General features: G+C 42.3%; 1 protein-coding gene across 1 annotated transcript; it reads right to left on the bottom strand.

The window, feature by feature from the left end:
- Positions 1-3,504: 3,504 nt before the first annotated feature.
- Positions 3,505-8,989, bottom strand: barx1 (BARX homeobox 1). The gene is made up of 4 exons (XM_007903353.2): positions 8,498-8,989; positions 6,340-6,640; positions 4,630-4,714; positions 3,505-4,347 (listed from the first exon to the last, which is right to left on the bottom strand). The coding sequence occupies exons 1-4, from the start codon at positions 8,700-8,702 to the stop codon at positions 4,183-4,185; spliced, it is 756 nt and encodes a 251-aa protein (XP_007901544.1). The 5' UTR covers positions 8,703-8,989; the 3' UTR covers positions 3,505-4,182.
- Between the last annotated feature and the right edge of the window lie 3,418 nt (positions 8,990-12,407).

Here is a 12,407-nt window from a genome sequence, read left to right as displayed (position 1 = left end):
TCTCGAAGACGCGATGAGGCGCTGCAATCAAACGCGAGGATTATTATTATTTACTTTTTGACAAATTCATGTACCACAGAGAGACATTTGGTCGATTTCTTACAGCTGTCGCTTTAAATAAAAGCCCAATCCGTTAGTGTAGCAGAAATTTAAAAAAAACATCCCCACCGTTTGCTATCAGAACATTTGTACTTTAGGGAAGCGATTACATTAACAATAATGATTAATATTCACAGTGCTAATGGCTGTGTGGTTTTGCGCACATTTTTTAATGTGATTTTTATGAAAATGATATGTTTCGCTCTGTAAACGACACATGTTTTTCAGAGAGGAAGTCGCCTTACGAACATGTTTATGTGTGGACAAAGTGATTCCCTCTGGAAAAAAAAAGTACGTGTCGTTTTCAGAGCGAAAATGTCGTGTCATCTTTTTCGCTGATTATGTCAATTTATTTCTCTCTCTCTCTCTCTCTCTCTCGTCTGTTCTCTCAGTTACAATTTGGTAAACTGTCTGTTATTCTAATTAGCATTTCTTCCCATTCTGACAACACTTTTTATCCGGAGTTGTGCTATTCCCTGTGCAAAAAAGGGCCGATTTTTTCTTTTATGTGTTCCGTGTCTTGGTCTTGAATGCCCATAAAATGTGCAGAAACCTGCGTAATGCACAGCGACTCCCCTCCACCCAATATCCCGGCAAGAAATATCTTTTTTCGACGCGAAAAAGGCGTCGGATTCAAGTGCAATGATTATTTTTTTAGCGGTTGCAGCAATAGTATTGGTAACTCACGGTGGTTTGAAATGCAGATTAGCAATGAAAAATCTGTCTGCGTCTATTTCTGCATCAGTTTTGCACTCTCCTCTCTGCTGCGTCGTCGTTGTTTGGGAAAACTATGGCCTTTTTTTGCTCATAAAATGCGCAGCCACTTCACATCACAGGACACCCCGTGAAGCTCTTTGAGACGTCTCAACGTCGTGATCAGTGAGAGGATTATTATTTATTATCTGACACTCAAGGGGGGGGACAAAATGGCTTGAAACGCACTGTGCTGAGACGGTTCATCCACCATTCAATCCATCCCCTCACGTTAGTCAGTCTGAGAGCAAAATACTGTCTGTGGGGGGAAAAAAATTGAACTCCCAGAGTAATTCCTGCTATAATAATAATTATTATATCCGTGCGTTTATATCACCACACTGGTAGCAAATTGTTCTGCTATTTCATCCCATCTCCACTCCCAAATCCAATTGAGGATATACAAGTCCTTTTTAATATTGTTGGTCGCCTACACCCACCCACACGCCTCTATAGTTATATATAGTTAAATAAAACGAACACCGTTAGCCAAATATCCACTTGAGTTGCTTCCAAATATTTGAAATAATCCTATTTAACAATGTCATTTCAAAATATTTGAATTAACTGGTTAGGTTTTTTTATATTTAAAAAAAAGGGAAAGACATTCCGTGGCTGTAAAGATACTGACTTGATAAATGCTGCGGATTCAGAACTAAGCATTTCTTCCCGTTTTTCGTGTAAATTGTTTTGGGGTTTTATCTTTTTTTAAAAAAAAAGTACGTACGGAAAAAAAACATTTTTTTAAAAAAAAATCCGATTTTACCTTCTAAAACTCTGAAATAACCCCCAGAGAATGAATTAGACGCGTTATCTTGACCTTACTGACTTAAAATAATAATAATAATAAAAAATAATTGAACGCTTTCCTAAAACGTTGATAAATAAGACAGAGAGAAATTACCCCCAAAAAAAGCTACGAAAAGAAAGTGTCGTTTTTTCTGGGCCTTCTGTAATCTTGTTTTGCTGAGAGATCCCATGTTATTATCCTGTGTGAAATGTTTTGGGGCTGACAGTGGGGTCTTTAGATGGTTTAACAGCACTCAATAACTAAGAGATCCATTGCCCCGGAATACACTTCAACAGTGATCCTTTGCATTAGTCCAATTGGCCGTTCAAACGGTTGCAGTATTGATGACCATCTGTGTTCCACATATTAATTATGACTCCAAGATCTGTCCTCGGATGTTAGGGCAACAAACTGGTTAATAGTTTTAAGTTTTAATAGTTTATATATATAAATATATATATAATTGCACACCAAAAAATGCCCCTGTAATATATCTCATCATAATTTGATATAACCAGCTACTTGCCTACAAATATACAGTCGCTACACTTGACAGCAATTGCTTTATAAAGCGCTTTGAGAGGTCTGGACTTTAAAGGCACCGCATTAAATGCAAGTATTATTATTATTATTACTGTACGCTTTGCCAACCAGGCATTTAGTGACGAGTTGAGGCTGCTTCTAATGGGTCGGAATATATATATATATATATATATATATATATATATATCCGACTGAATGAATGCCCGATTCATTCCCAAATAAGAAACGGACGGGAAAAGAGTGTAAATTAGAAGCTATTAATTTCTCATTTGACACCAGGAATCCAGCCAGCCAGACTCAGCGGATAAGAGACCCAGTAATTCGCAAACAGCGAATAGACGAGAATTACGCCGCTTCGTGAAAGGAAACCTACAAAGGCAGAGTCTATCGATGTGAAAGAGGGCAAACATTAACCCAGAGATTGACTGATTCAAACGCATGTTTTTTTTAAAATATATATATATATATATATAGAGAGAGAGAGAGACAGAGAGAGAGTTAGAGAAACGATTTATGTTTTTTTCTAACTGTTTTACTCCTGAATGCGCCTTTTTTTTCAAAAAAAAATAAAACTCGATGTTTTATTCTAAAGAACTGTTGAAGGAAGCAAACAAAGGAATGGATTCGTTCCCACATAAACACCGGATCCGCTCGGCAAAAGGCAACCCTGTAAAATAACCTAAATGCGAGCATTAATCGTGCCATCACACTTGCAGGTATGGTGAGAAATGTGTATTTTTTATAACACCGCCGTTCAGCAAACGGTTCGATTTCCCGACTCAGAAAGCAAAACAGAAAGGGGGGAAAAAAAAAAAAACACATTAAAATAAAATATAAATACGACGGCTGACTAAACGTTTATTGCTTATATCTGTGTAAAGGTAGGTATATAGAGAAATATAAATTTTAAAAATACACATTTATTTGATAACAATTCTTTGGCTCCACTTTCTGCTGTGGGGTTGAGATGCCCACAATTGGCAAACTTCAAGCCACCGTTTGCCCCTTTCTCGCACCTAATGCAATGAAATACTCTTTTTTTTTTCTTTGTTGTAACTTTTAGTACAAATCGAATGCGCTCCAGTGGTATTCACTGCGTTGAATACTAACACATCAAATGGCTTTTTGGTCATTCCCTCCACCCCCCCGTGAAAAAAACCACACAAACTATTTGACAAAATGAGACACCACAGGATTTGTACACGTTAAAAAAAAAAAATATGAGTGGCCTTTGCCCTGAATAGCCAATGTCCTGATGGGTGGGGAAGCAGATTGAATTGGTATTTTATAACGATTTATTTCCCCCCCACAATACACACGAAATTACTTACTTTCGATTCTGATCTTTAATTGTCAGAGGGGCCAAAATTGTGCCTTAAGGTTCTAGAATATTCTAAACATTGTACAAATGGAAAGGGAAATACGATCACTTAAAAAAAAAAAGTTCTCGGTTTCTTCATTGACCACTTGCCTTCCTTGGTCCTGGTCCCAGACTGAAACCCGGTCCATAACAGGTTGGAAATGCAGTTCCAGTTTTGGGGGCAAAACGTAAATGGTTCCGGGGCTCCACCAAATGCCATGAGTTTCTTTCTTTTTTCTTTCTTTTTTCTTCTATGAGTTTCACGAAGAGTCTGGAGGGGGGGGGGGGGGGGGGTTGGGGGTGTGGACAGAAGTGTCCCCTCGGCTTGGAGTCTGGGTGGGTGGGGATAGGGGAGAGAGTTTGCCATCTCCAGGGTTGGGTGAAGCCAACGTTGGAGAGTCTGAGTGTAAGTAAGTTCCACTTGTGTTGCTTTGTCACCATCTCAGTTCAGTTCAGTTCAGTTCAGGCGGAGGAGTCAAGTTCAGGAGACAAGTTGCACTCCCTCAGTCAGTCAGTCTGTCTGTCAGTCTGTCTGTCTGTCACTAATGTTTGGTACCTTTCCCCGATGGGTAGAGTACACACAGACGAGTTTATTTTTGTTCCACGACAAACCACAGCATCCCCATCATTGCCAGCTTCACTCTTCCTGGTTCACTTCAGACGGAGAGGGAGAGGTCCGACCCTGTTTCTCGGCTTCCTTGGCTTTCTCCTGCTCCGAGAGCTGTTCGCTTGAGGGGATGGAGTTCTTTTTAGGACGGCCTTTGGGTTTTGTAGGGGATTCCAACCCTCCGCCTTGTAACACCTTAAAATGAAGGCAGCGCTCGTCAGAATAACCTTTACGCTTCGATACGGCGCCTCGTCACGTCTTCGCGACCTCTCAGAGCGCTTCACAGAATAGACTGTGAAGTGGAGTGACTGTGTATTTGGTAGCAGCCGATTGGGCACAGCAGCGTCCCCACAAACAGTCGCGGATTGAGCGACCAAAGCGTTTTGTTTTCAAACTGAACCAAACCCCATCCACTGCTCAATGCAGTGTCATTTCTTAACTGAGAGCAGAAAAAGGGTCAGAAAATACTGTACTTACTATTTTCTTCCATTTCATTCTCCTGTTCTGGTACCACGTTTTCACCTGTAGTTGACTGAGACCCAACGACTCCGCTAAATCTATTCTATATTTTAAAAAAAGTATATATATATATATGTTATGTGATTATATAGCTTATACAGGGAGTTATAGATGTCTGTTATAAGCGCTCTGTGTCGCTGCCTTACACGAGGGGCGCTATATGAGTGCAGGTTGTTGTTCTGTGATCTTACTTCGGGTCGTTAAATAATAAATGATTCAGTTAATTGTCCAAATGTGGCCACCTTAGAGTTAGTTAGTTCATTACATCTCAGCTGAGTGAGTTTACAGAGAAAAAAAACATTACAGTTTAAGATTGGGAGGGAGGGGGAAGATGGTCAGTTGGACTATAAAATAGTTCTTTTTTAAATATATATATATATAGAGAGAGAGAGAGAGAGTGAGAGACACAGAGAGAGAGAAAGGGGTTTGCAAAGCCCTGGCATTTATTCCCCCCACACCCATTAATAATAAAAAAAAACAAGGTACCATTGAGGTAACGAGACGTGCAATGAAACACATAGAACATAGAATACACGACTTATACCAAAAAATATATATATACTGCCTTGAAGCAGATTCCACAATCGCTTTTACGAGAGATTTAACACGTGTTTGCACAAATAGAGAAACACTCTGTGTGTGTGGGTGTGTGTGGGTGTGTGTGTGGGGGTGTGGGGGTGTGGGTGTGTGTGTGGGTGTATGTGTGTGGGTGTGTGGGTGTGTGTGGGTGTGTGTAAATGAAAGGATGTGGGGAAAGTGGAAGGGAATGAGCCTAAACTGGTAGCGCTTACAGAGCGAGACATTCCGCCTGGGTTTATAGAGATTTCCTCTGTTCCTGCAAATATATATATATATATATATTCTCTTCTCAACTTTCAAGTTGCTTTGCTGTGTGTTTTTTTTATATAGAAAAAAAAAGATTTTTTAAAAAAAGTTCAAGGAAAACAGGCTTCGAAATTTTTATTTTATACCGTTTGTCAAATCCTGGTTCTGGAAATGTTTCACGAATTGGAGGAAAAAAATGCGCGAGTGGGTTTTTTTTTAATTCTCTCTCTCGACAGAAACACACACACACACACACACACACACTGTCGCAACAGATCTCGGTTCTGGTGTGTTATTGACTCGCCCTCACTTATTCCGAGAACTGTTGACTGACAATAATAACGATAATATAATGATGATGGCACTTGCATTCGGGTACAGAGCCTTTGTCGCGCTTTCATCAACGCGTTTTCACAGAAATTACTGTGCGATTTGCGGGCGGGACGTGGCCGCCAATTGCGCACAGGAATGCGGTGGAATTATTGTTGAGGTGGAATATATTTTTGCTAAATTTCAACCGGACGCACTTTTCCCTCAAGTGCTCGCTGCGCAAGCCAACGTTGCTCCTGAATTCTTCTTATCATTATTTATTATGTACTATTATGTATTGTTATTATTATTATTTTGAAATGCAAGCGCCGAAACAGACTGCATCGAGTCCACTGTCATCTCCAGGTACAATTTGCTTCCTTGTGTATCTAAATCCACCTATTTTCCAGCGGGATAATGCACAGTGGGGTTCGTCCCATGTTTTATTAGATTTCTGACTGTGTGTCTGCAAATAGATGTGTTGCACAGTGCCCGTCAAAGGGGAAAAGGCTTTACTCGTGTGGCAGTGTTTACCTGTCTGGTGTCGATAGGTATTTCTGCTTCTCGAAGCGTTTCTCAAGCCCCATGAGTTGCAGCTCTGTGAAGACTGTGCGACTCCTCCGGCCTTTCTTCGCCTTGTTCCCTGCCTCGGGTCCACCCTGGTCCAGCTTGGACCTGAGGTGCAAGTCCAGAGGGAGATGGGGAGCTCCCGGCCCGCTGCCGGCCAGACCCGAGCCCCCGGACACCAGCGCCGAACCCAGGGGAGAGGTCAGGCTGCAGGAGATGGGGCCCAATGGGAATTTAAAGACCCCGGTGTGGTCCGACTTCAGGCCAGCTGCCAAACAGAGAGGACACGAGGGTCAGTCACCCACCGCCAGCATTTGGTACCGAAATAAATATTCCATCAACTGCGCTCGTATTAAACCTGTCATCGACTCTGTGATTGTGTGCGTAAAGGAGAGAGAGAGAGAGAGAGAGTGAGAGAGTGTGTGTGTTGTGCAGTGTCAGCTTCAACTGCTGTGAAATCTACATAAGCTGAAATATCCTGTCTTTCTCACTAAAATCTGTAATTGCACGTCAAGTCAGCCTGTCACTCGGTTGTTTCTGCCAGTAATCCCCCCCCCCCCCCCTTTCAATAGGGACATCTCAATCGGTCCCTCGTTTTAACGCCTTACGATCGCTCTAAAAAAATGGTCATAGTTTTTTTTTGTATGTATCAGATATATTTATATAAGGCTTAAGTATATCCAGCACCATGTTGATTTATTTTTTTCCAGAGAGAGAGAGAAAGCTGTTGATTTCTTCCCTCACACACCCACCCGCCCCCAAAAAAAAAATTAAAAGAGTTACAATTGGTTATCACAGTGGGAAATAAATAATTTCTTTTTAAAGGATTTTTTTTTTTTTTTTTTTGCAGACCGTTCTCTTTAGGAAACAGGAAATTATCGACCTTCCCTTAGACTGAGCACTGAGTATAATTTTATTTAGTAACAACTCGTAAATACTGTGAAGTGGAGCAAAGTTCCCACAGAAGTGGCCCTTTATATAAACCAGTTTGTCTCGTAGGAAACAGGAAATTATTCCGAGTTAGCACACTATTCGCTAATTCATTTTCCATCGAGTGTGTAGTTCACATTACTCACGCAGTCTGGATGCATTTGAAAAGCAATCGCGTCCTTGGATTGATCGCAACTTTTATTTAAAAAACATACATTTATTTCTATTTTGAAATCAGAAATCATTTCGCGAGATGGGGGTAATGATCCCTTAATAATAATAATAATAATAATAATAATTTGGTCACTCAATCCGCGACTGCAACCGGCTGCCGTGTTTCATCCACAAAATATGCAGTCAATTCACTTTACGGTATATCCCGTGAAGCGCCTTGAGACGTCTGGAAGACGTGATAAGGCGCTGTAGCAAATGCGAGGATTATTGTAATGAAAGAGACATTAATCGTGAAGGAAAAACGTTGACGTTTGCCACACAATGCTGCCCTTTGTATCTAAGCAGGATGGCTTTGCGATTTTTTTTTATTCTACTGTGTTTGGGATTGAGAATACTTTTCAATCAACTGCATGAGTCCCAAACCAGGCGGATGCGGGTAAAGCGATTTTGCTAAATTATAAGGCACATAAACACGTTCATTTTTTTTTTCTGTTGAAGTTATTCATTTTCCAGGAACCGATTCTAGATACTGAAACGCAAGTCATTTCAACGCTTGAGAGCCCAAATCCAGGGAGTGAGTACAACTGGTTTGGTTTTGCTGTGTGGCCTTTTGGTGAATGTTTAATATGCGTTGTAACTTGACTGGTGTTATTTCTGTTTAGTGGTGAGTTGGATTGTTTTTTTCCTGTGCTAATCAGGATAATAGTATATTTTATATATATGTAATATATATATATATATAGCACTGTTGCATTTTATGCAACTTTCCATGCCTGAAGGGTTCCAAACTGTGCTTTAAAAGGAATTAAGAAGGCCCGCGGGCCGCAGTTGATGGGATACAGTATTCCAGTCAAGCAAACATTGGCGCTTTGCAAGAATTAACCTTATGTATATATGTTATATATATAATCGTGTATGTGATATACATATAGATGCAAAGAGCAAGACTTTTCAACGTTGTTTTTGAGGTTGAAAATGCACTAAAACTGAGGCCAGGGCGAGGGGAGCTGTTGTCACTTACCTAAATGGTTGTGGTAAGGTCGGCTGTTGAGTAACGCGTGAACCCCGAATTTCAGTAAGTCGCCCCCGGTTGGGGCTTTGCCGGAGCCTGGGGGCTCGGTTAAGATCTCCTCGATCATAAAGCTCCGGTATCGGTGTGACCTGTAATCGTGAATGGGTTCACGAGGCAAATAATGTGCTCCCAACTCCAGGGGGAACTGCATCATTGTCTATTTTGTTGTTGGCTTCTGCTGCTGCTGCTGTTGTTGTTGTTGTTGTTGATGGTGTACTTTCTTCTCCTTCTCGTCTCCTCCTTTCACGACCAAATAGACATAGAAAGAGAGAAAGAGAGAAAGAGAGAGAGAGAGAGAAAGGAGAGGAGGGAAAGGCGACGAGATGTTTGGGTTCCTCCACTGATGGCCGTTAACTTCCACGAGTTCACAATAAAGTCAACGCGTGGACAGTCAGTGATGTGTTCATTCCGAGGCGATGAATAACTTCATTTCTTCCTTCTGCTTTTTTTTTGGGGGGGGGGGGGGGTGGGGTGGAAGTGGAGGGGTGGGGGGAGATGGTGGGGGAAGGTGGGTGGGGGTGGGGGAAGGTCCCTTTTCTTTAGGAAGAGGGAAGCAGAGAGAGAGAGAGAGAGGAGAGGATAGAATATTCTCTCTTTTCTCAAGATGCAGACACAATTATTTTTTCACGAGAGAACTTGGGCATTCCTTCCTCCTCGAGTCGAGAGCTGAAAGAGTCCGAGTTGTTGTTGTTTTTTTTGCTTGCGTGAGGACTTTGCTTTTCTGATTCGTTCTCTCTCTTTTTTTGTGTGACCCCAGATTTCTGGGCTGTGCTTGATCATGTCCGAGAGAGAGAGAGAGAGAGACAGGGAGACAGAGGGAGGGAGGGAGAGAGGGTGGGAGGGAGGGAGGGAGAGAGGGAGGGAGGGAGAGGGAGAAAGAGAGAGAGAGAGTTGGTGACTTTGCAACGATCATTAACTCGCCCACGTCATGTCGTTGCTCACTACGCCTCGGTTGGAGGCATCAGGAGCCAACACGACAGCCTATGACTGTAGCCTCTAACATTCATCCCTCCACCCCTCCCTCTCTCTCCCCTTCCCTCCCCTCCTCTCGCTCTCTCCCCTCCTCTCCCCCCTCCCCCTCTCCCCCCTCCCCCCTCCACTCCCCAACCCCCCCCCCCTTTACCCGCCTGACACAATCTCCTGAAACCCGCGTGGATTACACCCTCCTTTCTCAAACCAAGACGACTTGACTCTCACTGTCGTACACACACACACACACACACACACACGCGCGGAAAAAAAAATCACTCCCAACAAATATAACCTTCTGGGCGTGAAATGAAATGAAATGCATCAGAGGAGGGAGGGAGGGGAGGGAGGGGGGGAGAGGGGGAGAGGGCAACACCATCACTCCACTGTTTGCAGCGCGTTTGATCTGAGACCCAACCGAGTCCGGATTGATTCACTTGTTTGTCAGAAGTTCTGGTTCCCGATGTGATCAGCGCAAAGATTTATATATATATATATATATATATATTTTATTTTTTTTAAAAAAGCGGTGGCGTTTCGTTGCTCTGCAGCGAATTGAGCGCATTTCCGTGACATCGAAGCGGTGCGTAATGCGTTATCGGTCAACGCCGTTCGGAGTCTTGGAATGTGCTTTTGGTTTAACGCGCGTCGCTGTTTTTTTTTAAAACCATCTCGGATCGGATGGATTATAATAATGACTGACTAGTATTATTTTATCCTTCATTTCGACCTGAGGTTGGCAATGAGAGAGAGAGAGAGAGAGAGAGAGAGGTGTGTGAGTGTGTGGGTGACACCCGCTGTCTTTTCGTTATTCGAATCACAAGATTTTTAATTCGTTTAATTCCGGGGGTTTGTGAACCTGGTGCGAGAAACTCCTCCACCTCGGTCCAGATTTACTCCTGTTTCTGTGGCATTTTGTAGGAGGGGGTGAGAGGGGGGCTGGGGTGGGGTGGGTGGGGGTGGGGTGGGTGGGGGGTATTCCGGAGTTGGTCAAATACCTTATAAACGCAGCCTTAGTGTTTGATACCGAATTCTCTCTGACTTTCTTGCAAGAAACTACAGGGGAACAAAATACTTGGAAAAGGTGGGGGTTGAATTTAAACCAAAAATGCCAGATTTCAACCACTCACTCCGAATTGTTACGTTAATAGGTGTGTGTGTGTGTTATGTATACACTAATTTATATATACATCTATATATATGGACGTGTATATATAAATGTGAGTGTATATATATTATGTATGAGATTATGTATTATTCTCCACTGATGTGAATGAATGTCTCACTATGTGGTGATGGTTTGCGGTGATGGAAAGCTTTGAACACAGTCAAAAAGACAACGTTTTTTGATGCAGTCACAGCTCACGGAGAGAGCAAAACCGCTTCACCCCCTCAACAAACCGGTCGAGAAAGTGCACATTTATCTCTCCCCCCTCCCCACCTCTTTTTAAAATGTTCACCCAGCCATTAAATATTATTTCACAGCAATTATACACCCCAGCAATTTCATTTCCACATACTGTACTCGACCCCGACTGTGTTGTTAGGTTCAGGGTATTAAATATCATTTTTCTCTATTAAATCCCCTTCTAAAACTGTTCACTTCATAAAATCTCTTATTAGCAAATAATATTTTAAATGAAAACTTTTTTTCCTGACACGATAGACCGCTTAAATGACTTGCATTTATACAGAGCATCTTCTCTCTTCCTCTCACTCACACAAACTCACGATATAAGCGTTTTCTTATTTTGAAATGCTACGTTCAAACAAACTCAAGATAAAAAAAAACCACTGTCTCGCTCTATTAAAACTCCAGCAAGAAGATATTTTCTGGAGAGGGAGGAGGGGGGGTCGAGAGAGAATTGGACTGTCTACATTAATGGATAGTTTTTAGACCTTGTTTAAATGTATGTATCCACAAATTTACAATATTAAATGCCATCCATTCTCAAATTTAGACAGTTCCAAACCACTTAAACTCGGTTTGTTATTTTATTTCTCGGTATATTAAAGCCAGTTTATTATTCTTTAAATAACAAATCGCTTTTGTCTGTTGCGAATGTTAATTTTGTGACCTGTGCTTTGGTGTGATTTTATTGTGCACCGCTTGTGTGTGTGTGTGTGTGTGTGTGTGTGTATCTTATGGTCAGTTGATAAAATGAGTTCGTTGTCGCTTGATGCAGCACATGTGGGTAACCATCAGGCGCCAGCATCCCGCCTCGGGATGGCATCTTATAATAACAATTATAATAATAATCAATGATAATAATAATCATCGCGTCGAGTGAGGGCAATACTACAATCATAGAATTATACAGCACAGAAGGAGCCCATTCGGCCCATCGTGTCTGTGCCAACTCTTTGAAAAGAGCTTCCAAATCATATACCGTCAAGTGGAGTGACTGTGCATCTACATATATGTGTGTGTGTGTTATGCGCTCAAGAGTGAGAGGTGGGGTGTGTGTGTGTGTGGGGGGGTTGGGTGTGCGCTAAGTGATGAAGGCCCCTAAGAGTTATGGTGTTCCCCCATCTCTAGTTTTGCTCGTTACAACGTGTGGCCCAATTCCTGTTTGTTGGGGGGTGAAGGTGACACGAGAACTGTACCTTCTCAACACCAAAAGCCAGACATGGTACAACTTGGGCAGAAACGAGGAGACACTGTCCTGTCTAAGGCTCTGGAAAGAAGAGGAGGAGGAGGAGGAGGAGGTGAGGGACGGGTGGCTGTGGGTAGGAACAGGAGACCAGACGTGGAGAGGAACTCCCAAGATTTATTTCAGAGAGTCTGGAACTCTGCACAGGTCAGAACGTGGGTCATTTTAGTTCAGTTTAGGTGGAGAGATGGTGTGAGGAATTGAACGCAGGTGAATATTACTGGGTCTTGGAAAGG

The sequence above is a fragment of the Callorhinchus milii genome, unplaced genomic scaffold (genome assembly GCF_018977255.1).
Source record: "Callorhinchus milii isolate IMCB2004 unplaced genomic scaffold, IMCB_Cmil_1.0 Scaffold12, whole genome shotgun sequence".
Taxonomy (NCBI): domain Eukaryota; kingdom Metazoa; phylum Chordata; class Chondrichthyes; order Chimaeriformes; family Callorhinchidae; genus Callorhinchus; species Callorhinchus milii.
Note: the sequence above shows the minus strand (reverse complement) of the source record. Positions and strands in the feature narration are given on the sequence as shown.